Source organism: Triturus cristatus, chromosome 5_1 (genome assembly GCF_964204655.1).
Source record: "Triturus cristatus chromosome 5_1, aTriCri1.1, whole genome shotgun sequence".
Lineage (NCBI taxonomy): Eukaryota > Metazoa > Chordata > Amphibia > Caudata > Salamandridae > Triturus > Triturus cristatus.
The window spans coordinates 126832265-126860021 of NC_140587.1; the positions used below are offsets into that span (position 1 = coordinate 126832265).

General features: G+C 48.8%; 1 protein-coding gene across 5 annotated transcripts in view; it reads left to right on the top strand.

Moving 5' to 3' along the window:
• OPLAH (5-oxoprolinase, ATP-hydrolysing) overlaps positions 1–27757 on the top strand; it is a 443349-nt gene that overhangs the window by 399720 nt on the left and 15872 nt on the right. For all 5 annotated transcript variants that reach the window (XM_085604553.1, XM_085604550.1, XM_085604552.1 and 2 more), the window contains exon 26: positions 5773–5870. In XM_085604553.1, the coding sequence (XP_085460679.1) occupies positions 5773–5870 (98 nt within the window). The remainder of the gene's footprint in view (positions 1–5772; positions 5871–27757) is intronic.

The window sequence follows — 27757 nt, forward strand, 5'->3', positions numbered from 1 at the left end:
AAAGTTACACAAAAGTGTAAGTTTACTTCTGTGAATCTGGCTCTAAGTTTAGACCTGAAGTCTAGTTTATACCTAAAATCTAACTTTACACCCAAACTCTCAGTTTAGACATGAAGTCTGAGGACCTGATTCACAAAGGTAAAGTTAGACCAAAAGTCTAACTTTGACCAAAAGTCTAACTTTACTACTTTTCGGTATTCACAAAGGTAGGTTACTACAAGTCAGCTTACTAGTAGTAAAGTGACTAGTAGTAACTTACCATTGTGAATACAAAAAAGTAGTCAAGTCAGACTTTAGTCTAAGTTAGACTTTTGGTCTAACTTTACGTTTGTGAATTAGTTCCCAGTTGTTTATTATTGCAGTTGACCAAACAATAATTTACCTTTATAAACTCTAAATATCTCCATAGAGAACTTCATCTTTGTTAGGCATATGCCTAGGACCCTATGGAACACCAGACCTCACAGCCATTTATTAGATGTTTGCTAATGTTAAGTCCCATTTACATTAAGTCCTTCTACTCCATAGATACCACCACTCACTGTCTTGCCTTCCTGAGCTGGCTATTTCCTTTCCTTTCATACAGCTTGTCTTGATGTCCTCCTCCGTCAGTAGGTGTGCACTCACTTCGAGACATCCTGCTATAATACTGTGTTTACACAGATCACGTGACATGGTCACTGTAAAGCAAGCATGTCCAAATGTGGACCGGAAGGGCTGAAGCCTTGCTAAATTTGGATTATTTTCATTAACAATATATTAGTTTTGGATTAAAGATATACATCCAAAACGTATTAAAAAAAAGAAGATAATGTTTAGAATTATGATATTTGCATATTAATGCCAAGATGTTGTATGTGACAACAGATGTCATTTTAATCAAATGTTTTTGCATTCACATCTATGACATTATCAAAATCGATAGGGATTTCCATTTAACTTTTATCTCAATATCTTGACATTTGCTAGAGCCAGACCTTATGCACAGAAAAATAGGCAACAAGGGCCATATGTAGGTGGCCTAACATTTACCACTTCATAAATACCGAATTTTACCGATTCGGTATTTATGAAGTGGTAAATGCTATGTAGGTAATCCATCGCTAATATTTACCGATTCGGAATGGGTCGGAATTTTAGAATCGGTATTTACCGATTCGGTAATGGTAACTAGCTTCCCATTGATTCCTATGGGCCAGGAGGCCCATAGGAATCAATGGGAAGCCAGTTACCATTACCGAATCGGTAAATACTGATTCGGTAATGGGGGGAGCACAATCAAGGGTGGCAGGGTGTCACAGTGACACCCTGTTGCACCCCTGATTCCTGCATGTGTGCACATGTGGCACACATACATGCCCTAATAAGGGCATGTATGTCTGCCACATTGCACACTTCAAAGTGCAAAAAAATGCTTTTTTCCTGCTATTCATCATTTACCACCAACTTTTAGTTGGTGGTAAATAATGAATCCCCACAACACCCACACACTCCCCCTACATATCATTTCAGGATTCGGTATTTACCGAATCGGTAAAATTACCGAATCGGTAATTTTACCGATTCGGTAATTTACCGAATCCTGAAATATGCCCCCTACATACCAAAAGCCTAAATACCGGTCGGTAACGGGATATTTACCGAAAATCGGCCGTTACCGACCGGTATTAGGCTTCCTACATATGGCCCCAAGTGTTTTAAGTAGGAATTGTGTTTCAGGTTTATCAAATTCTGCACCCAAATTAATTAACATTGAGATGTTTATTAACACCTGAGTTTAATAAGACTCATATAATAGCTGTGATGATTCAATCCCAATTCCACTGTGAGTTGGTAAATATTCTTCCTTTGCCAATAAATCCATGCATTTCCAGAGACTGAGACATGTCCGATTGATGACATAAGGCGCGAGTGTTCTCTCCTGATTCCTATCCATGCTTCTATCTTTCCCAATTAGAAGAATACCCTGAGCTAAAACGCAAGAAGCTGGACCGTCCGTCCATAAACCTGATCTTTTTAATGTACCGCAGGATTTCATCACACCAGGAGTTTGTTATTACATTTCTGTATGACGGTCTTCTCTCAACAGCTATGATGATATAAGACTTCTGCCACCCTCTTATTCTACGCCTTGCTGAATTAGACTAATGTGAAAGTTGCACAGGAGGTTGTTGGGTCAAAAGCAAGTCTTGTTGCTGTAATATCATCAAACATTACCTTAACTCCCCATCAGCGTATATCACCTGTCTGTTTGCTTACTTTGGCAACTAATCAGAGGCTTGTCCTGCAGCGTAATCCCATCAGGACGCAGGTTGGGGTGGGGGGTGGTATAAACTACTAGTGGAAGTGCTGCTGGATTTGCGCAACTCAATGACCACATTATAAATACTAGCTTAAAGAGAAGATTTTCTAGCTAATAGCTTCTGTCCTTACAGAATCCTCAGAATAGTTTAAAGAGGGCAATTGTTGCCCCATCAATTTATATGTGTGATATCATTCAAGCATCCCCTTCTTTGGTGATATCTTCATGCGGGCCAGCGGTGGTGGCAAATACTGATCCTCTTCATCCACTAGTAATGGGATCACAGTTGGCGTGCTAGAGGGTTCCCGCATAGCACTATTTATCCACTAGTACAGATTATGTATGTATGCGTGTGTTGATTATGTATATTGTGTTATCACAACCACAGCTGTGAATCAAGCAAGAAGCCATAGGTACAATTTAAAATAGTTTAACACAAAAGCAGGTAAGTGTTCGGTTTCTTTTGCGTGGCCTTTTAGTGTTCTTCATAGAAATGTGTCTTTAATTCCTGTTGAATGGCAGGAGTGGGGAAGCATTTCTGATGGTGATGGTCAAGGTGCCTGATAGAGAAGGATTGCCTTCTGGTCTTCTGCTTAGATTTCTGTGTCACTAGTCTGGTAATGTCCTGGCTGGTGTTGTGGCCCTGTCCAGGCGAGGTAGTTGGTTTCTTGGCCAGATACAAATGGGGATTGTTGCTAATGATTTTGTAGATGGTGCCGGCGCAGCTGCTCTTCAAAATGAAGGAAAGTTGGTGTTGTTTCTTCGCCATGGGGTGATGTGGTCAAACGTCTTTTGTGAGACATGACACACAGGACAGGGGGTCTTTGAAAGGTGCTAATCGTATGTTGAGAAGCCATTGAGCAAAATCCCATAAGCCACTGGGTGTGGTGACTAGCTTTTGTAAATACCATTAACTTGCATTTTTTACTTATCATTATACTGTTACTATCATAACAACAAAACAAGGCTTTTATGAATCAGATTTCCAACATTATACAAAGCAGTAACATATTACCGGTTCAACCATAGAGGGGGTAGATACTCGGACAGCAACACCTCCTGTAAATTAGATATGTATAGATTAAATAGAGTTGAGTTTAGAACACACCCATGCTTAACACACCCTAGTCAGCTGACCCATTTTGACTGGCCTGACTCTGTTAACATAAACAGCAGCCCAGTTACAGTTATAGAGTCACTCTAGTAGTTTCAGCAATGGCAGTGGGATGACTCAGTTGTTTAATTTTCTCCAAGGCCTTTTTGTGTTAATTGTGTGAGAGTAGTTGCCAGTTCTATAAAAGCACAACATAAAGTTGGTCCCTTCAGCACTAATCTGTCATTGCTTGTAGAAGAATGTTTCCTGAACCCCTACCGTATCATGGGTTTTCGAGCTGGGTCTTTTGTTTTGCACCAGGATAATGCTGAGTTGGAGCAAAACTCAGCAACAATCCTTAGTCGCACAAGCGCTATAGAGATATTGGCTAAAACGTGGGTCCCACACCCTGTGTAGGTGGACGTGGCCACATTTGATCAGCCTTGTGGCCCCACGTCAGTAGAGTCGTAGAGTGTTTCAAACTAAACGTGGTTTTATCACCAGCTTCACCAGCTTATGAAGCAAGAGCAAGGGTCGGATCACAAAACATTTTTGACTGGCGCTTCTTCATGTCCTTGCTAAGTTAAGACAGTGCTTGGTGCTAACACCTTTTACCGCCAGATTATGAAAATAGCTTTCTGTAGGTGGTAATTTGTCACAAGAAAATGTGTGTATATTTGTTGTGAGGCATTTTGTTGTGGTAGTGATTTGTTCTGTTGTTTTTTGTGCTTTGGCACATTCTTATTGCACTTTGATTGTGTGTTGTATCCTGGTTGTAATATGTTCATACTATGCCAGTGGAATTCTCCCTGAATGATGTAAGATATAATGTTGGGAGTGAGAACCTACAGTTGGAGAAAGGCTGAGCGGCATGCTGGCTGCTCATGGTGGGGCTGAACTACCGGATTTGTAACTAAAACAATAAATACTCCTGAAACACTACAATCTGTCTGGGCCAAGTTACTACATTGTGTTGTAATGTACTACTGTAGTTGTGTTGCGTTATATTGGACTGTCTAGTTGTGATTTGCCCTGTTGTGTTATAAAAGTGTTCTTATGTTGCTTTGTGTATGTTATTGTGTTATGTTCTGTTATTTACTTTAAATGTGAATGGTTGTTGCTACATTTTCAGCTAAAAGCAGCATCACTTTAGAGTTCCCACGGCCAGCAACCATTGCTGCCTGCAGTGGTAAAATAGTGCTGCTTATCCTCTCTAACTGCTGTCGGCAGCATTCAACCCAAACTGAGGCAGAGGTGTGTCTTAAATTAGCGCTCACAGTTCTCGCTTTATGTGTTACGGCCCACAGTCACTCATTTTGTGCTTGGTTGTAATATCCATGACCATATAATGAATTTTTAAAAATGTTTTTCTTCTCAGTGGCCTTTAACTTTTTCCCCAGATTTTGTGAAGGATGCAATTCTTGTACACTGGCTTCAGCCTTCCTGCTTCGCTATAACGCATTGTTAAAATCTACAGACCCTGTGCATGGACCTTGCAGTATTTTGCCCGTATTTGCTGTTTAGCCATCAATCCATTCTAGGTTCCTGGTGTTCTATCTCTGCTCAAAGTTTGAAAAGAACCGCTAAGGGGGCGATTCACGAAGGGCCTCCCCATTCAAGGCAGAAACCCCGTAGTTGTGGCAGAGGCCTCGCAGCCGTGAGGGGTGGGCATGCATTCATGGCAGGGGGGGCACGCAGTCATAACGGGGCCTCCGCACTGCAGTTGCTCATTGAGGAGGTCCGCAACGAGTGTGGGCCACCAAGACGATTGCAGGGCCTCTGTCACGAGTGCAGAGGCCCTTTGTGAATCAGCCCCATCATACCTAAATGATTTACATATAGAGTAATAATTGTGTCCAAATCTAGACAGCTTGAACATCTGGCATGGATCAAGCTCGAATGGAGTAGCGATGTACATCCCTAGGTACTCACTCTCCATGGCCTCGATCCCACGGGTATTGGTAATTTGCTGAATTTCAGCATGAAATTGTGGAATGGGAGATAACATGGAAACTGGTGTTAGAGAACTAATTTCCTCAGTTATTCTTTAATGTTAATTTCCCCCCTCCACCCACTTTCACGTGGAAGATTTGTCCTCAGAAACACGTGGAAATTCTGCAATATTATCGCTGTATCTTTATTATGAGTGGAAACTCCTGTTTTTCAACGAGGGCCTTCGCCAGTTTCCCTCCCAGTAGTCAATCTCCTGCTTTGTAGCTTTCTTCGATTGTTGATTCCTTTCAGGCAGTTCTTTTACTCTCACCTTGCTCTTTGTTGTTTATGCTCATGGGGTTTGTTTTTTCAGCCTGTGACTCTCATTCCAGTCTCTGCATCCTCCTGTTCGAGAATGCCTTATAATCCATGCATTTCTTTCTAGGTGGAGATCCTGGTGCACCAGGTGTCAACCTTCTTATTCGAAGAGATGGGCGAACCATTAACTTGGGAGGCAAAACATCCGTACAGATGCAACCTGGGGTAAGAAGCAACCAGTAATAGTCACTGTCCCAAACGCTAGTGTTAATGCATGATTGTGCACAGCATCACAACCACTACTCCCAACATCGACATGACAACTACTTCACTAGGCACTGCGTCACCATCATCAAATAAACTTTAATTCAATTCGGAGAACCATAAAAGTGCACAATATAAAATTCTCAGTACATAAAAGCTTCATCAACCATAGTGACATTCCGTACCAATTTAAATATCATAACCAGTTATTGATAAAGTGCATCTTGTACATAAAATAGGGCCCTAAAGCTGCAATCAAGACCAGGGCGACAAAAACCTGAGAAAGAAGCCCCTGGAAGGGCTTGTAAAGGGTCTGCCAAGTCGCCCAGGTTACTGTATTGTTTCCGCCTTGGCTGGGTTTAACAGATCACTAAAATAGATAAAATAAGTAGATAAAATATCGCACATAAGCCCATTAAGAGACTTTAAGATCATAAATGAATATCATTCAACTAAACTATCCATGTCTCCCCAGCTGTACCTGTGTGTGGTTTGGGACACAATAATTTAAAAAAGCAAGAAGGTATACCCAAGAAAAGGATTAGTTCGAGGCATATGAGCTGCAGATTGCACACTTGTGCATAGATCGCCATCTGGTGTTGGGCCCGGATGTTTGCAGTTGTTTTTCCTCTTGGAAAGTCTTTGGAAGTCACGAGGTCGGTGACTCCTCCTTTGGATCGTATTGCGCATGGGCTTCGGCTCCATCCTCAGATTGTTTTTTTCCTCCATCGGGCTTGGATGTGATCTTCGCGCTCCGGTTCCGAACAGCTTCCAGTTCTCCAATCGACGCGCAATCCTCACCCTAATTCGCGGTATTGTTTCGATCGCGATCTCCACACTCAGCGCAGCTCTCATCGATCAAGACCTTCGATTCCAGTTGTCGACTACAGCCTTCGGGCCTACCCAAGCTCCGGTCCTGGCTAATGGAAAGGACTCCCTTCAAGAAGTGCCCTCGATGTGGGTCCAAATTCCCCCACACCGATCTCCACGAAGTATGTAACCTCTGCCTCTCCCCTGAACACGAGGCTCGAGACTGTCCGGCGTGCAAGTCCTTCCGATCCAAGAAACTCATTCGAGACCGAAGGGCACGAAGAACCATGGCACACTCGTCGACGGCGATTCCAGATGACATCTTCGGAGAAGGCGTCGACGCTCCAGAAGAATACCACACCGATGAGGGCCTCGTCAGCGCCTCCGAAGCCGACAATACAGATATGGAGGACATCACTCCGGCACAGAGGGTTGTGAGTACCAAACTACCCCCCCCCCCACACCCTCGAAGGCACCGAAAAAGGCTTCGGTCACACCTTCGCCTCCGGTCCTAGGTAAGACCAAAGACACTGCTTCCGAGGAGGAGCCTAGCGCGCACCCAAGATGGCCGCGTAGGTGCGAGGCTCCCGAGGACCTCCGCGACCTCCTGCATAAATCCTGACCGAATCCTGTCCTAGATGAGGGGACTGTGTTTGTGAACCCGAACTGAGGTGACGCCCGTTTTCCGTTTTCAATTCGGACTTCGGACACCGGCGGGAGCACCGATTAAGGTTTGCGGCCTTCTCCACACCGGCCCCCCGTACTGGAGTTGTGGGGCGATCCGGCGACAAAGTGAATAACAGCGGCGGGCAAGGCTGGGCGACTCGCGCACCCCGCACTTTCACTTTCGCTTTTGCGCCCTCCTTGCTGCCAGGCGAGGTAGGGTCGCGAAGCGGTGTGCGGTGGTGTGGCCTCGTTGGGGTGCCCTGCCGGCCCGCCGGCTGCGGTCCGTCCTGCGGAGCGGTGGTCGCCCCCCCCCAGAGCCCTTGAACGGGATTGTCTACCCCCTTTTTGAGGAGATTGGCTCGATTTGGGGACCGCGACCATGGCCACAAAACAAGATGGCGACCGGGCTAAGGTGAAGTCGACCCGTCGTGGCGCGGCCCATCAATCCAACAACATGGATCGCTACACCCTCCAGAAGGGGTCTCCAGAGGCGCTGCGTAGGTCCCCTACGGGCCCGACTGATGCTCCTGCTCTGCCCATGGACCTGACCCTCCGAGACGTCATGGGCGCCATCGCCGAGATGAAGGCCTCGGTGGACCAGCGCTTTGACACTCTGGCGCAGAAGATCGACTCGGTCCTCGTGGACGTGGGCCTCGTGAGAGCCGATCTGTCAAAAACAAATGACCGGGTCGATTCTTTGGCCCACTCTACCTCGGGCCTCACATCTGACGTGGCGGCCCTCCAATAGGAGGTGCGCAGGCTTGGCCAGGCGAGCGCCCTGATGCATCGTCGACTGGAGGATTCCGAGGGTCGGGCCCGGAGAAACAACGTCCGCATTATCGGGGTGCCGGAAGGACGCGAGGCAGAGGCAGCGGATCTGTTTGTGGAGGACTTGGTCCTCACCCATCTCCAGCCTCGGGGGCTGAGTAAATTCTTTGCAGTGGAACGTGCCCACAGGGTCCCCGGGGGTAGGCCTAAGGCCGGAGCCCCTCCGAGGCCTCTCATCGCCCGGATTTTCAATTTTCGGGACAGGGACGCTATCCTGCAGACTTCCAGGCTACAAGGGCCGGTCAGACTTGATAATATGGATATAAATTTCTATCCTGACTTTACTCCGGCGGTCCAAAAGCAGAGACTGAGCTTTCTCGGTGTCAAACGTCGCCTACGGGACCTGAATCTCAAATATGCGATGCTTTTTCCGGCTAAGCTGAGGGTGGAGGTGGATGGCCGCACGCACTTTTTTGATCGTCCCGAAGCGGCCGGGGACTGGCTGGACACTTTGCCCGGAGATCGGGGCCGGGGGGGTGGGGGGGGGAGCGGTTGGTGGGGAGGGCCCGCCGGATCAGGACTGAGGGACTAATGGTAGGCCTTGCTCTGGACTGTGTTATTGTCACCATTGACTGTTAGGGTAAGTTCCCCTCCTGTGGAGGTCGTGTGGGGTCTCTTGGGGGATCTCCCTCCTCCTCTGGGGGACTAGTTAGTTTTCTTTCTATGGGGCGACAGGCACACTGCACTTTGGGGGGGCTGTTTGGGCTCATGCAGGGGTGCAGGGTGGGGGGAGTTCTGTTGGGATGGGTGGGTTGGGGTGGGGTGTGGTTCGTTTCTACCGCAAGGCAAACCCTTCATTGTATTGGTGTTTTTGAGATGCTCTCGGGGGGACAAATGATGGCTTCTGTATGTGATGGGGGGTAGGGACCTGACTTTGTTGTCCTGGAACGTTAACGGACTGGGTGATAGGATTAAGCGGGGTGTGGTCCTGCAATATCTGAAACGGATTTCGCCTGATGTGGTCTTTTTGCAGGAGACGCACCTCATTGGTAACTCCTTTTGTGCCATGAATCGGCGTGGCTATCGTTTGGTGGCCCACTCGGGCTTCACATCAGGCTCACGAGGGGTGGGCATTATGGTCAAGACCTCGCTCCCGCTAGAAATAGACGAGGTGCGCCATGATGAGAGGGGACGCTACACTGTCTTGGTGGGGAGAATGGAGGGCAAAGTAGTCGTCTTTGTCTCAGTGTACGTCCCACCGGGGTTACAGTCCACCACCTTTGCGGACCTGGGACGCCTCCTGCTTGACCTTCCGGGGGGGCTTCTGGTGGTTGGGGGGGACTTCAACGCGGTGGCCTCTGGGACTATGGATCGCTATCCCCCTAGGGACCTCCCCCGGGCACAAGCGTGGCTGTCTGGCCTTTTGGACACACTGGGATTGGTGGACTGTTGGCGTCTAAAGCATCCCACTCAGCTGCAATACACCTTCCATTCGGGGGCCCATGGTAGCCTTTCGCGGCTTGATCATGTCCTTGTCCCTGCGGCCTATGCCGGGAGAGTGGGGGAGGTGCGCCATTTGGCGCGGGGTATTTCAGATCATTCCCCACTCCTGTTGCACTTTGATGTCTTCCCGAGGGGGGAGGGCAGGGTAGCTCCAATCAATGCCTGGTACCTGCGCGACCCCACTATTCGTGCGGACTTGATTAAATCCTTGCAACGGTATTTTGAGGAGAATGTGGGGTCTGTCTCGTCGGCCATCTCCCTGTGGGAGGCTTTCAAGACAGTGCTTAGAGGGGAGGCCCTCTCCTTTATTTCCCATGCCCGGAGGCGCGCACAGGAGGAGGTGACCCGGGTGGAGGCTGAAATTACTGAACTGGAGGGTGATCTGGTGAGTGGGGTGACTGACGCTGCGCTGCATGTTCTACACCTTAAGCAGGCGGCCTATAGGTCCCTCGTCACGGAGGCGGCCAGGGGCCTCAGCAGAGAGCAACAGGGGCGATTGTATGATGTGGGTGATAAGGCTGGCAAGTTGATTGCGTGGTTGGATAAGAAGGAGAGAGCTAGTCGTGTGGTCCCGCTGATTGAGAGAATGGATGGTGTACGTGTTACTGAGCCGGAAGGCATTGTCTCTTGCTTCGCAGATTATTTCCGCGAGGTATATTCCCCGGTTTCTCCCTGCCCGGAGGAGGATTCCCATGCCCTGCTGCGTGACATCGCGCTGCCCTCCCTCTCAATGGAGGACAGGGAGTTGATGGATGCCGCCCCCACCTCGGACGAAATTGCCCTCGCCATCCGCTCGGTCGCTTCTGGCAAGGCCATGGGCCCGAACGGCATTCCTATCGAGTTGTATAAACTGCGACCGGATGTACTGGCACCCCACCTCCGCGCAATGTTCCTTGCGGCCCACTCGCGGGGCTCCCTCCCGCCGGACCAGCGTCTGACCACCATCGTGGTTATCCACAAGGAGGGGAGACCGCGAGACCGGGTCACATCCTACCGGCCTATCTCGCTCTTGAACGCGGAGCCTAAAATCCTCGCCAAGGTGCTCGCCAACCGGCTGGTCGGCGTGGTGGGCGATTTGGTCCACCAAGACCAGTCCGGCTTTATTCCCCATCGCAATACGGCCCTTAATCTGCGGCGCTTGCACGGGGTGCTCGCGCGTGTTCCGTTCGTGCGGGAGCCGGCCATCTTGGCGTCCTTGGACGCCACCATGGCGTTCGACACGCTCGAATGGCCCTACATCTGGGCGATGCTGGCGAAATTTGGATTTGGCCCGGGATTCATCAGTTGGGTCAAATTGTTGTACTCGGACCCATTGGCACAGGTGGTGGTGAATGGTCGAGTCTCGGCCCCATTCGTGCTGGGACGGGGCACGCGACAGGGTTGTCCCCTGTCGCCGCTCCTTTTTGCACTGGCCTTGGAACCCCTGGCGGAGTGGCTGCGGTGGCACCCTTCTATCCGTGGTCTCCGTTGGACCCCCGAGTATGAGGACCGCGTGTCCCTCTACGCTGACGATATCCTTTTGTACTTAGCCTCCCCGCGCAAGTCACTGATTGTCCTGGTCGATGTTTTGCGCTCCTTTGGCCGTAATTCAGGCCTTGTCATCAACTGGGCTAAATCCTGTGTCTATGTGCTTTCCGGGGAGGCTCCTGTCCTCCCTCGGGGTTGTCCGATCCAGATTGCCTCGCAGGGATTTCGATACCTGGGGGTCTATATTACGCTGGATCCGGTGGCCCGCTACGAGCGAAATTTGCTTCCCCCCCTCCAGCGCTTGAAGGAGGACGTCGCGCGCTGGCGGCGCTTGCCGCTCTCGCCGCTCGGCCGGGCGGCATTGTTCAAGATGATGTCATTGCCGCGCTTTCTGTACGCTCTCCAGAACACTATGGACTTGGTCCCGGCGCACTACTTCCGTGAGGTGGAAAGCTTGCAGCGCCGTCTGTTTTGGGACGGGAGGCCGCGTATAGCTCTGGCAAAATTGACGCTCCCGTGGTACGACGGAGGGATTGCCCTCCCGGATATTAAGCGGTATTACTGGGCCTCCCAGTTAGCTGCAATTAATCACGGTTTCTATGGGCCCGCCCTAAACCCGGCATTTGAAATGGACAAAATGCTCCTGCCCGGTGGCGACTACAATCGAGCGCTCTACACTAGCGTGCCCGATTCCCGCTTGACGGGACCCACGCGTGTCATGGTGCGAGTATGGCACGCGGCTAATGCAGCTATGGGATGGAAGGACCGTTTGACCCGAGCGTCACCGTTGTATGCGTCGGAGAGGCTGGGCTCTTTGTGGACCTCGAAGGGCTTCGAGAGGTGGGACATGATAGGCATCAGTACAGTGGGAGATCTCTGGACGAGGGGAGGATTCAAAACATTCGAGACGCTGCAGGCGGAGTTTCAGCTGCAGGGCAGTGAATACTTTCGCTACCTGCAGATCCGTCACGCACTGGGTTCCGTCTTCCCAGACGTGGCCTCCATCCCGGAGTCCTCCCCCCTGGAGGATAGAGTGCTAGATGGCCACGTTCCGGACAGCACGATCTCCCTCATTTACAAGAAATTGATAAATGACCGCTCGGGCTTACTGACTGGCCTCCGCGAGGCTTGGGTTGCCGATGGGCTGGAGTTGGACGACGAGGACTGGATTTCCGCGGTGGCCTCTCCGAAGGAGGTGGCCATCCCGGCTCGCCTTCGCTTCGTCCAGCTTAAGATACTCCACCGGGTGTATATGACGGGGCCAAGGCTTCTGCGTATGGGCTATGCCGAGGATGGATTGTGTAAGCGTGGGTGTGGTGCTTTGGCGACTTTTTTGCACATTCTGTGGGAATGTCCGAGGGTGGAGCGATTCTGGCGTGGTGTGCATGAGGTCCTGCGAGCGGTTACGCATGTCGCGCTGTTGCCTGAAGCGAGGAGATGCTTGCTGAATGTGTGGGAACCGACCGATTACTCGGTTCCGCAGACGCGATGGGTGACTCTGGGATATATGATAGCTAAACGTGACATTGCTCAACTGTGGGGATCCCAGAGGCCCCCGGCGGTGTCGGCCTGGAAAGAACACATGGATTGGTGCATGTTCCGAGAAAAGGTGGTGTATGTGGCGCGGGGTAAGCCTGGGGCATGGGTGAAGATATGGGGCCCCTGGAACGCCTACCGCGGGGGTATTTGCGAGCCGCCGTTGTTGCCTCCCACTTCACCAGCTCCATCCCCCTAGTTGACCCCCTCCCTCAGCCCCGGGCACATTGTTCTCCCAGTCCCGGATCTGTTTCCCTTCCCCTCTCTGGATTTCTTTGGATGGTTGGGGTCCCCCACTGGAGGAGCACGTGTCGTCATTTTCGATCGCGGGTTGCCTTGCGGGTGTGGTTTTATGTTGTTGTGTTGTATAAAACGAAACCGTATTGTGGGCTCAGAGTCATGTGGCCCACGTTGTTGATACCTCCTGCTTTATCGTCTCTGCAAAGTCAGGTGCCTTATTGTATGTATGTCATTTGCTTCTGTCACTTTAGCGGCCGGCCGGAAGGTTGTAGGCCCATACTTGTATATATTTGAGATTGCAATAAACGGTTTCAACAAAAAAAAAAAAAAAAAAAGACACTGCTTCCCACACCGCACCTTCGGGATTGGTAAAGAAGCCGATTAAGCCTTCCGACGGCTCGGGCTCAAGCCAGCCCACCGTCGGTGCCGAAAAACACTCCTCCGCACCCACGCTCAAAAAGAAAATGGCCTCCTCGGCACCGAGCTCCATACCGAAACACTCAGCGCCAAAAACCAGCTCCAGCTCCTCGGTACGGACACCATCCCCGGAACCGACCAAAAAACACAAGGCCATCGACACCGATATCTCGAAGCCGAAAACCATCTTGGCACCGAGTAAACAAACAGCCCTTTCCAAGCCGCATAGTTCCAAACAGCGGACTAGCACAGACTCTAAACCCAGAAAAACAACGGCCCGATGCCTTCGGCGCCGACGGACAAACCACCCTCGGAAGAACTCTTTACACTGGATCCATTGCTAAAGACATTGATCACGGACCCCAAAACCGGACACTTGATGCTCAGCATCAAAAAAAAGACAGCTGGAAAAACCTGCCCCAGCTCCACCTCCAAAGAGGAAGGACTCTGCTACCTCCCCTTTCAGAATGCCTTCACCACCTCCTCCACCCCCTCCACCTTCCCCTCCTCCACCTTCTCCTTCTCCACCCCCGCATCATCATTCTCCAACACCCTCTCCGGATGATGATGATGATAATGATAATGTCTATGATGACATAGGGGACATACCCCATGACCTACCTACAGGGGACCCCACTCCCACAGGCTCCCCAGACCCATGGGACGACTATAACATCCCTGACATTCCTAACGTCCCACAAGATGATCTATACCCTTCGAGACCATCCCCACCAGAAGACTCATTAGGGTTCAACCACTTACTCCAGAGGGCTGCACACTGTCACAGGGTGGATCTCCATACCGACCCCATGGAGGAGGACTTCCTCCTTGATACCTTGGACACTACGCACAGGGCCACCTCCATACTGCCCATGCTCAAAGGAGTTATTAAACACGCGCCGGAGGTCTTTAAAGACCCAGTCAGAGCCAGGGTCATTAACCCGCGCATTGATAAAAAATATAAAGCCGCCCCTACAGATCCCTCCTACATCAGCGGGCCAGCACCACTAGATTCCCTGGTAGTGTCTACAGCACGAAAGAGGGCTAACTCCCAAGCATCAGGTGAAGCACCACCACCTGACAAAGAGTCAAAACTCTTGGACGCCTCCGACAAGTGCACTGCATCACAAGCTGCCAACATATGGCGTATCGCTAATACACAATCGCTACTAGCAAGATACAACAGGGCCCATTATGACGAACTAGAAGCCATAATGCAACACCTCCCTGACAAATACAAGAATAGGGCAAACAAGTTCATTCAGGAGGGCAAAACCATCATCAATCCGTTGTGCCCTAGATGCAGCTGACACCGCCTCCAGAGCCATTAATACCAGCACCCTCGCCATGCCTGGCTAAGGATCTCAGGTTTTAAACCAGAAGTACAAGCTTCCATCCTGAACCACCCCGTTGACCAGGAACATCTGTTCGGCCCAAAAGTAGATGAGGCCCTACAAAAAATGAAAGAAGACACTGATACGGCAAAGTCTATGGGAGCCTTACAATCACAACCTCCCAGGCGCTCCTTTTGCCGCTCTTCCTTTCGGAGCACATCCAGAGGCTACTCCTCTGACACTGTCCACTTCATATAAGGCCCCTACCCAATTCACCTTTACAAAGGGTTACCAAAGAGGCGGCTACAGAGGCAACAATAATAAAGGCAGAGGCAAGACAAACACCGCCCGCTCTGCCTCCGCACCTACCCAATGACTTCCCTCCACTCCCTCCAGACCATCCCACTCCGGTCGGGGGCAGACTCCAAAATTTCCTTCCTGTCTGGACTACCATCACCTCAGACAAATGGGTAACACAAATAATTCGGTCAGGCTACTGCCTAGAACTAATATCTACCCCCCCAAACATTCCACCCAGACAACGCCCAATGTCACCGGAACATCTAACACTACTAAAGCAGGAGGTAATCTCCCTCCTACAAAAAGGGGCAATAGAACACGTTCCTACCAACCAACAAAATATAGGGGTCTACTCCCTATATTTTCTCATACCAAAAAGGGACGAGACTCTACGGCCCATCCTAGACCTCAGGCCCCTAAACAGATACATACACTCAGACCATTTTCACATGGTAACACTTCAGCAGGTACTTCCACTGCTTTCCCACAACGATTTCCTGACCACTTTAGACCTAAAAGACGCCTATTTCCACATTCCTGTGCACAAAGCTCACAGGAAGTTCCTCAGATTTGTAGTGGATGGCCAACACTACCAATTCAAAGTACTCCCATTTGGAGTCACAACAGCACCACGAGTATTCACCAAGTGCCTAGCAGTAGTGGCAGCACACCTGCGGAGACAACACATCCATGTCTTCCCATACCTAGATGACTGGCTGATAAAAGCCAGCTCATACAACCAGTGTGTACAACACACGCATGCCACTATACAGCTACTTCACGAACTGGGCTTCACAGTAAACCACGCAAAGTCCCATCTACAACCATCCTACATAAAACAATACCTCGGTACCACCATAGCCACCTCAAGAGCGCTAGCCTACCCCAGTCCTGCCAGGATTACAAGCATTCAGGCTCTACGCGCAAAATTTATGGCACAACACTCCCTTCCAGCTCGAGTGTTTATGCAACTAATCGGGATGATGGCCTCTTGCATATTCATAGGACCTCACGCAAGACTCCAGATGCGTCCTCTCCAAGAGTGCTTAGCGTGCCAATGGAACCAGGCCCAGGGTCAATTAACAGATCTGTTGTTGGTAGACGGTCGTACCCATCGCTCTCTGCAGTGGTGGGCCACCAAAAACCTTTCCAAAGGCCGACCGTTCCTGGACCCGGTTCCTCAGATAGTACTGACAACGGACGCATCGCTCTCCGGCTGGGGAGCTCACCTACTACATCACACCATGCAGGGCAGAAGGACACCTCAACAAAAGTTACTCCACATCAACCATCTGGAGTTACTAGCCATCTTTTTAGCCCTAAAATCTTTTCAAACACAGATTTCAGGCAAGGCATTCCTAGTCCGCACATGACAGCCATGTACTATATACAAAAACAAGGCGGCACACACTCTCCACAGCTCTCTCAGCTAGCACAGAGCATATGGAGATGGGCCATACCCCAGAAAATCTTTCTCCTAGCCCAACATGTCCCAGGAGTTCAAAACACCATAGCTGATCTGCTCAGCAGACAAACACAACAACTCCACGAGTGGGAACTCCACCCACAAGTTCTTCACCCGTACTTTCAAATGTGGGGGCATCCACAGATACACCTCTTCGTCACCCGCGAAAACGCCAAATGCCCAAACTTCGCCGCCAGATATCCACATCCATTGTCCAAAGGCAATGCGATATGGCTCAACTGGTCAGGCAGATTTGCATACGCTTTTCCGCCTCTCCCACTCATTCCACTAGTGGTGCGCAAACTACAACAACACTCCCTCACACTAATCCTAGTAGCTCCAACTTGGGCCAGACAACCGTGGTATACCACACTGCTGGAACTATCCGTAGTACCGCACCAAAAATTACACCTCTCTCCACACCTCTTAACCCAGAACCATGGAGGGATCAGGCACCCGGACCCAGCTCAGCTCAACCTTGCGATCTGGCTCCTCAAATCCTAGAATTCGGTTACCTAAATCCACCCCCTTGGTAGCTTGGCACGAGCAGTCAGGCTTATCCCGGAGGCAATGTGTAAAGCGTTTGCGCGCGCACCCAGCAACAACACCCAAGGCCCACCACAAAAGAAACTCCACACAAGGTATTATATCAAAATAGCCTTTGTATTATACCAAAACACATTAGATAATTTTCACACAATTTACACTGTGCCAACTGGCACTGGGCAGAATTTTACAAGGGACTATTTACACGGGACAGGGCCACATGGGCCACTGTCAGAATTAGCACAAATCACCAAGTGTACATGTAGAACATAACACAAATTAGCACTGTAGAACACAACCAGTGTCTACTGGCGCAATAATGACCTCAGCGTCATCACACTAGCATCAGGTATAACACCTATCCTGTATCCATCACAGGGGCATAACTACATTATGCAATTTCTCATAAGTCTAACGCATTAGACCTTACCTCCTAAGTATAACTACTCTAGGGGCGTACATCGCACAGGTAAGTACAATCTCCCTAACATCACCCTAAACAGGTAAAACAACCTCCTAGGCAGAAATGACCACATTTAGAGGTATAAAACACAGGGTGCGCAAAACATGCTATACACAGTACATTTCCTAGCACCCAATCCCATTAGCATGAATCACAATAACACCTCAATCACATTAGGGTCCAGGTCGCACCAGAACCTAAACGTAGCAGCTGCCCACTACTTGCTGGGCAGCTGGGGACAAGACCAGGGCCTAAACGCTGCAGCTGGCACGAAGTGCTGCGCAGCTGTGGAAGGCACATAGGAGGCATGGGCTCTCAATGGCCCCTGTAACAATATCCAAAACGTTGGAGCCACCTAGGCTCGACACACACCATGTCCCCATGGAGCGCACGGGCTCCTGCAATCGATATGCGCCAACGCAGCAAAAGAAGGACTGGCCCTGAGCACGGGGGCGCACACGGGCGGTTTAAATAAATGAAATGTGCCCTCAAAACGTTGGAACCAACTGTGCCCCGCTTTGGAGCGCACTGGCGCTTTAAATAAACATGCCCCCGTGTTGGAGCGGCCCGCAACGGCGGGTCCGCTCATGGAAAAGAATGGGCACTGGCACCAAGTGTGACGGAGGAGCCCCGTTCACCGGGCTCCTCCTGGGACCAAAACACTCTGTCCCCATCCCGCGTGCAGCCAGTACGAAGCCAAAGGGGGCAGCCCCACTCACCGGGCTGGCTCAGGCCTCCCTCGGCGTCTCTCCTCTCCCGACTTCCTCGGAGGCCCCGACCGGATCTCCGGCGCAGCTCCGCTTCCTGGTCTGAGCGTGGGGAAGCCCTCAAGGCGGGGCCAATCCCAGAGCGGCAGACTGATGACGCCCTAGGAATCCCGTGAGCTGGAACCAATCCCAGCGCGGCACACCAGTGATGCTGCAGGAGAATCTGACGGCTGGGGCCAATCCCGGCGCGGCACTGAGGTGATGTCAGCGCCTCTTCTCTTCTCAGTGTACCCGGCCTCGGGTGCTCACTCGTGGTGCGGCGGTGATCTTTCCAAGGCGGAGAACGCGGGGTGGGCACCCGCTGTCAAATATAATCATAACGCGGCCCCGTTGATCCGCCTAAATATCGGAATAAAGCGGGGTAGGCGCCCGTTATCACAGGCACTATAATGCGGGGTGGGCACCCGCTACGTGAATAACAGAAGCGGAGTGGCACCTGCCAATTTAAATAACAGAAGCGGGGTGGCACCCGCAAATTAAAGACATAAGTGGGGTGGGCACCCGCACCAAAAGCACAATATAAGCGGGATGGGCTCCCGCTAGGCATAATAAGAATGCGGGGTGGGCACCCGCTCTCGGTAGCATCACGGGGGAATCCCTACGATGGGGATTCCCTCTACACAGACGGCAGCGCATCGCTGCGGAGCTCCAGCGCTCCTATGGTGCCACATAAAGCAATATAGCGCTCCCAGGGTGCTAGAAGCCAGGAAAAGGGATAAAGCGCCCCCCAGGCGCTTGGACAGCAACCTAAAGGTCCTGGAGACGTCAGGGGGGCAATGTAGGGCCCAGGGGCCAGCACACAGGGCCCTCCATGGCGGTCCCTCCTGGGGCCCACCAGCAGCTAGCTCCCTCCTGTTAGGATCCAAAGCAGAACCAGGCACTAGAAACAAAGTCCTTGAAGTCCATCAGGCATCCAGGGGCTGGGCAGGGCCTAGGGAGGCAAGCCTTCCCCTGGGCCCCAGCAGCAGCACGCCCCTGGCAGATTCAAGTCAGAACAAGAACATTTTGTAAGTGGACACAGCCCCTTTTTATACACAAATCACCTTTGTTTCAAGGTGCATGGAAGGGGCGAACCAGATGCAACTGGTTCCTGAGCACTTTGTTTTGCTCAGCCCCTCTCCCTATTCACAGAGCAGGCCAGGGTCATCAGTCGCACCACAGGGGGCGGAGCCAGCATGGTGTGGGGAAAGCCCAGCCCTATTCAGGTCCCACGTGTACTCCTCCCACCCATCTAGCTGCTGATCTCCCCATTCACCACTGGGTGACTCCTCCTGACTCTGGGGAGCCCGTCACATGACCTCAACCAGCCAATCGCCAGACAAGGCACTTACCTCACACTGCACACAGAAATGCCCACTTCTAGAAGTGGCACTTCCACACTAGGTACATTGACGCCGCACACATCATCGCGCAGCATTTCATCACACGAGTCCGCACATACCAAACTCGCACCTGCACTCCCCACGCATCAGGAACTACCAGGGACACATACATTCCCCCATGCATTCCTATGGGAGGGTAGGTCAGTCTCACCATACCATACACAGAGCGCACGCGCTTTCCACTGGGACACAGTGTGAAAGCGCCTACAGGCCTAAAACCACTAGTACAACACAGGAAAAAGGCTAGGATACTGCAAAAAGTTCTAGGGGTGAACTTGCCAGAAGGGCCAAGTCCAACAGATTGTCAAATGCATTCAGATTTGCTACCACAAAGCAAACCGAACGCTATCCGTTCCCCCTAAAGCCCACTTTACACGTAAAATAGGGGCTTCAATGGCATTTTTAGGGAACATCCCATTAGATGATATCTGCAGAGCAGCTACATGGTCAACACCGCACACTTTCACTAAACACTATTGTGTAGATGTGCAAACTAAGCAACAGGCTAGTGTGGGCCAGGCTGTACTAAGAACATTATTTCAAACCACTGCAACAGATACGGGTGGTCGCTGCTAAGGATGGGTACTGCTATATAATCTATGCACAAGTGTGTAATCTGCAGCTCATATGCCTCGAACGGAATATGCTATTTACCAGTATGCATCTGTTCTTGGCATGTAGAGCTGCAGATCTACACACGCCCACCCGCCTCCCCGTCTACCTTTATCTGTTCCAGTGTATCTTATTTAGATACAACACACATGGGCATCTTCACTGTTATTACTACGCTCCATCTTTCCCTGCTGGCGAAAAACAATCTGAAGATGGAGCCGAAGCCCATGCGCAATACGATCCAAAGGAGGAGTCACCGACCTCGTGACTTCCAAAGACTTTCCAAGAGGAAAAACAACTGCAAACATCCGGCTAAACACCAGATGGCGATCTATGCACAAGTGTGTAGATCTGCAGCTCTACATGCCAAGAACAGATGCATACTGGTAAGTAGCATATTCCTTATCTAAAAAGTGATCATTGAGTACCTTGTACGGGAAGAATTAAAAGATTAAGATTAGGGCTTCATGGACGCTGCGAGTGGGCCCATTACCAGTTTATTCTAGCATGCTCCCCCTTTAACAGAAAGACAGCATGACTTGACGGTTCCATTGCCTAGCAATCTTCTGCAGGTTTTACTCGTATCGCTTATTGATCACAGCAGCGCGCCTGATACAATTTGCTACCACAATACAAATATCAGTAGAAGCCAGTGAGTGCAGATAACTGGGACCGTCACTATACATATATGGATGAAGCTTTCTCAGTAATGTGAGCAGAAATCTAGCTCTCACTGACTTGTGAAGTGCACAAAATAGTACAAAGTGCAGCATGCTTTGCTTAGATGAATTCTCACATGGGCATTGCGTGAGCTTGTTCGGCCACCCTCCATGACGAGGGAAAGCTACCAAAAAGTGTACAGTGCCTAACCGGAACCTTGTGAGAAACTCTGATTTGGAGAAGTGAAACTATGGGGTGGCCTAAACAAGGGGGGGAAGCTCCAGGATTGCATGACCAGTGACTATTACACATGTTACCCTTGAGAGAGGACTCCAGTTTGATATTGTCTTTGGCGTTTGAGGGCATATTATCGGGGTTTCCATGGAGGTGACCTAGGCCTATCTCATGCAACCTGTCTCTCAGATAGTGAAGCCAATGGATCTTCTCAACACTGTGAGCTGCAAGGCAATCCATAATAATGTCTCTTGAGATACAGATCTTGGCCCATAAACACAATGGGACAAGGCCAATACGGCCCTCTATAAACTCTAGGCTCAATTCTGCATGGCAGTGTATTGTGGAGGCTCTTTTTGGTTCCATGAGCGGAGATCGTGACTTCATTCCACTGACAATACCTGATTCCGCCCTCACATCCGGTCCGGTAGTCGACGGCTAGCGCTCTAGTTCTCAGGCATTCTCGGCTCCATATCAGCCATATGCTGCAGCGGATGTGCAGCGGGCGCGCCAAAGGCAAGCCCCTCTGCACCCGTCCACGCACGATCCGTGCGCAGCGGCAGCCATAATGCCGGTTTTTCACACAACGGCACAATTAGCTCCAGGGAAGCCCTTCTGCACCTTAAAAGCACAGGTAAATGCCACCTGAGCACTCCCCATGATCCGTGCCGGATCCAAAGAGAAACAGCATGCCCCTATTGCACCACTGTGCTCTCCTGCCTCCCTATATCTCAAGTAAGGCGCAGGCTTACCAAGCAAATAGATTTGAACAATAATCAGAAAACAACCTATTGCTTACTAATCAAGACAAGATCTCTTATCAAAAATGCCCTGGAATTTCACAATTTCATGGAGGAACAGGCCATTGACGTAGCCTTTATAACAGAAACCTTGGCCGAGCCCTCATCTGAACCCGACCTCTTGGGAGCCCTCCGTGATAGCTTTAATATTTACAGGACAGACAGAATCGGGAAAAGAAGGGGGCGGGGTGTATCGCACTTATAGCAAGAAATACTCTCAAAACTAAGTTCAACACCTCTCAGACTTCACTGAAGGAAAAGTAGCCAGTTTTAAAATTAAACTTGATGACCGCAACACTTTTAACGGCTCTCTTGTCTACCGCCCACCATCAGCCAAGGCCAACTTTTTAAACTCCATTGGACAGCTCTTAGAACCCAAAGCAAAGCTACCCAATTATACCCTCCTTGGCGATTTTAACTTTCACCTTGAAAACTCCACAGATACAGAGGCCCTCCTAGACTATATGAGCAGTGTAGGGCTCAATCAACTAGTAATGGAAGCGACCCACTCGGCAGGGCACTGCTTGGATGGAATCATTACTGACCATCCTAACCTTCTTTGGATTAAAACAATACCACTTATCTGGTCAGATCACAGAGCAGTGCTGTTTAAAAATCACCACACCTCTTAAGAAGTCCACAGGCCTGTCCAGGGAAACTTTTAGCTTTCGACCATGGCATAAAATTCAGAAAGACAAACTTAGCAAGATACTACTAGGCTCACATAATTCTACCTCAGTAAACCTTGATGAGGCAGTATCAAATTATCACTCCTGGATAAACCATGCGGGACATGAATTGGCTCCCCTAACCACTCAGTACCCAACCAGGGGCTCCGAGCCCTGGTTTAATAAATCACTTAAAGAGCAAAAACAGACTTGCAGAAAACTAGAAAGGAAATGGAGACTAGCCGGCAATGATCAAATAAAATCAGAATATAAACTGGCTATGCAAATCTACAAACAGCTCAATGTTAAAGCCAAATCAGACTTCATCAAAGAAAGTATTGAAGCGTCTAAGGGCTGTGTGTAAAAACTGTTTGCTCCCTGAAATTCAAAGCCAGGGTAATAGCCAGCAATTCTGCAACAGGTTAGCTAATGCTTTTCAATCTAAAGTCAACCAAGTCTTTGACAGCTTTATCCCCCAAGCTAAGTCATCTGCACTAACAGATAAGAATCCCAGTGCAAACACATCCCACTAAATCAACATTGCCAGTCCTCCCATCGCCATACTATCCTCATTTTCATCGATCACTCTTGATCGCACTATTGAGCTGATCTCCCAAGTAAAATCAGGTAAACCCTCTGATCCCTGTCCCCCTAAAATAGTGCATATAGTCCCAGAAATCGTGGGACCGGTCCTTTGGCCCATCTTTAACACCATGATTTCCTCAGGAGCCTTCCCTACTGAATGGGAAAAAAGCATCTATTTTGCCTCTTTTGAAAAAGCCAAAATTGGACCCAGAGGACCCATCCAATTACAGACCGATCTCCAGGATACCGTTCCCAGCCAAAATCATTGAAAAATATCTTAATGAGGAATTGTCCACCTTCCTCTTGGAAGGCAATATCCTAGACCACTCACAATTTGGTTTCCGGGCCCACCACAGTACGTAACTAGCCCTAATCACAGCCACGGAGGAACTCAGAATAACCCTCGACAAAGGTGGAGGTGCTGCCCTAATCAGCGACATTCAACACTGTCAATCATGACGTGCTGGTCGATTGTCTTGCCACACTGGGAATAAGAGATAAAGCAAATCCTTCCTGTCTAATAGGACACAGTCTTACATTGCCTTGTGGAGTGCCTCAGGGCTCGTCGCTGAGCCTCACTCTCTTCAATCTATATGTCACTCCACTGGTCAAATTAAGAAAAACGTTTGGATTTACGCTGGTGTCTTATGCAGACGACACGCAAATCTTAGTGTCTATTAACAGTTCGCACACTGACACAGCATCTCGGTTCAAAGACTGTATAAATCAGATTCGGAACTGGATGCAGACAAATTGTCTTAAGCTCAACACCTTAAAAACAGAGGTCATGCTTTTTGGCAACACACCCATTGTGTGGTCAGACAGTTGGCGGCCAAGTCACATGGGCCCTCTCCCGGTACCAGTTGAGAAAGTTAAGAACCTGGGAGTTCTGTTTTATACCAAGCTCTCTGTAAAGTTCCAAATCAAATGCTGAGAATCCAAGTAATTAAATAGATCCAGTGTAATGTAAGCAGAGCACAGTACTTCCACAGCAGTAGTTCAACCAACATCCAAGGTAGTGACATTCCAAGTGATGTCACTGTAACTGTGAGACATGTGCCATAATTGATAATACACAACCCAATTAAAAGGGCAATATATAATTAAAACAGCAATGACAGGAATGTAACCCACTTTCCCCCTTAAAATCATTTAGAATGGAACATGGTACATTTGGAAACACGTCAAACTTGACCATCTTGAGTGACAACGCTATTGCGATTGACTTTAACAATTTTTACAGGTCTACTGTATTTATCACAACCTTTAGGAAGAATACTAGGTTTGCGTATCCTTACAAATTCCCCAACAACAAATTGTGGTATCTTAACTCTCATGCGAAGGTCATACAGATTTTTACTTTTCTGTTGTTTTTCATCAATTCTACTTGCTAAGATTTCCTTGTCTAATCCAGAGGATTGAACTCTAACAATCTTCTTAAACCACCAAGGACATAGTTTTGATGCAGGTTCCCTACCTCTAAGTAAACAAAAAGGTGAAACTTCTGTTGTCGAATGTGGAGTTATACGGTACAACCATAACTTCTCCCTCAATTTGTCCTTCCAATCAGTACCAAAATTACGTGCCCAAATAATATCCTGCTTGAGAACTCTATTAAACCTTTCTACCTGACCATTCCCTTGAGGTTCATAAAGAGATGTGGTAACATGACGAATATTATGGAACTTTAAAAATTCCAACATCTCATGAGACTTAAACTGTACTCCATTATCTGATATGAGAACTTCAGGACTCCCTTCTCTGGCAAACACTTCCTTTAGGAAAAGAACAACACTACTAGTAGTAACATGTGGAGCTAACTTCACCTCTGGCCATTTAGAGTGGTAATCAACCATTACTAATGCGAATCTGCAATCCTGTGGTAAAAAATTAAATGGACCAGCAATGTCTATTCCAAGCTTTTGCCATGGATGATCAGGCCACTTAACAGGAATAAGAGGAGCAGCATTGCACTTGAGAGATTTCTCACTGTACATACAGTCCGGACACTCTCTCACCATCCTATCAACAAATCTGTCTATACTGGGCCACCAAAATATCGACCTTATAAGCCTTTTCATTGAAGACATTCCTAAATGGCTTTCATGACTCAATGACAAAATTGAATCACGCAACGATACTGGTGGAATACACTTCCCTTGTCTAAAAATGAAATCATTTTCTACAAAAATCTCGTCCGAAACCTTCCAATACGGGAATAACTCATCAGTAATGTCTTTCTTGGAAGGCCAACCAAACTTGTTATACTTAACAACTTGCTGTAAAAGATTATCGTCACTCATGGCCCTTATCCATACTTCCTCTGTAATAGTACTGAATCTTCCTGACAAAACTTCAGGAATGCTAGCAACAATTTCCTCCGCATCTGTATTATCACATGCATCACATGGAAGGCGTGACAAACAGTCAGCAGTGACATTAACTTTTCCCGGAACGTATTCAACAGAAAAGGTATACTCCTGCAGCCTCGACATTAACCTAGCTATTATGGTCAGTTTTCAAAATAAATCATGCGCCCCAGATGTAGTTCCTAAAGTGTTCTACCCCCCAGACACATGCTAGTAATTCTCTCTCAATCACTGCATAACGTCTTTCTGTTTCATTTAACGTCCGAGAGGCGAACGCCACATTCCATTCATCTTTCCCAGCACATTGGGACAACACACAACCAAGTCCGTATAAACTGGCATCAACGGTAAGTACACATGTTTTTCCAACACAATATGGTTTAAGAGTGGGAGCAGTAATCATTTCTGTCTTAATATTTTCAAAAGCTTCTTGTTGCCTTTTTCCCCAAACAAATTCACAATTTTTCCTTGTTAGCTCTCTTAGGGGTTCCATCTTGGAAGCGAAATTTTGTATGAATTTACTATAGTGCTCACACACTCCCATCCTCGTCGCCAGTGTAAAGTTCCAAATCAAATGCTGAGAATCCAAGTAATTAAATAGATCCAGTTTAGTATAAGCAGAGCACAGTACTTCCACAGCAGTAGTTCAACCAACATCCAAGGTAGTGACATTCCAAGTGATGTCACTGTAACTGTGAGACATGTGCCATAATTGAAAATACACAATCCAATTAAAAGGGCAATATATAATTAAAACAGCAATGACAGAAATGTAACACACTCCTTTGAGCCCCAGATTAACCAAACAACTGCAACCTGCTTTTTCATCCTCAAAATCTTAAGGAAGATATTGCCGCTCATCCCGTTTGAGCTCAGGAAAACAGTAGTCACAGCCTTGATTGGTTCCAGACTAGATTACTGCAACGCCCTACTGACCAGTGCAAGCAAACGTAGTCTACAAAAATTGCAGACTACCCAAAACGCCGCTGCTAAAGTTCTGCTTGGGCTTCCTCATCTTGCCTCAGCTTCCAAGGCTCCCACAGAACTACACTGGCTGCCTATTAACAAGCGCATTCAGTTCAAAGCCCTGCTCATCACATTTAAGGCAATACACGGCAAAGGCCCACTACAACTATCCCAACTCCTAAACCCTACATCCCAGGAAGACCACTAAGATCTGCCAGGAGTGGCAATCTCGCCAGCCCCGAGATCTCAAGAGCAAAATGGGGAGGCAAAAGCTTCTCCTATCCTACCACTAAACTTTGGAACTCCTTTCCCACCTCACTGGAAAATGAACATAATCTGCTCAAATTCATCAAGCGCTTAAAAACCTGGCTCTACCAGTAGCATTTCTCTGGGACCAAGTGTTTTCTAATGTTTTAGCGCAGAAATACTTTCGGATCATGTCGCGCTTTAGAAATTCGTCATTTCATTTCATGAGAAGTCTTACAATTAAGTTCCTCGATACTACTTGGAGCTTATGAAATTTGGTGTTCCCCCATGCCCCTGCCTCGTCAGTGATGGTGACAAGGCATTTAGCGCTATAGAGAGTTAGTAGTTCTTTTACTGGTTTCCGGCCCAACTTAGATGCAAACCGCAAAAGCACGCCCACGGCCCTGCTCCAACGGTCGGCAGGGGATCCCATTTCAACTACGTCACCAAAGATAAGTATAATTTAACATACAATGTAACTTAATTTAATGGAAATATTTTAAAGGAAAGTAGCTTATTTCATCGATTCAAATTCAAACAAACAATGCCACCACCATGCAGTATGTGAATAGATAAAGAGGCACCACAGGAGGCACCACATCGAGTCCTCTTTCCATGGAAGTACAAATAATCTTGCACTGGGCCGTAGCCAGGGACCTGACTCTAACAATGGTGCACATCAAAGGGACAACGAATCATCAATCAGACTTCCTCAGACGCTAAAAATGCAGAGACTTTGCGTCCAGGCTGACAAAAATGGGGTCGCAAGGGAATGCCCTTTTGATTGGTTGTTTGTAACCGTTTCTTTTCACCTTTCCGCCGATTCTGTTAATCCCCTCAGTAATGTTAAAACTGCAGAGATATCCATCAGAAATGATATTAATAATGCCATATTAGCCGAGGCAGTGGGGGCAGAAGTGGCTGCTACTGGACAGGGGTGGTGGGCGGGGAGGGCTGGTGGGGAAAATTAGGGGTGAATGAAAAGGACCAAAAAATATCACTTACTTTTGTACGGCCGCCGCCGCCTCTCCTCCGTACTCATCA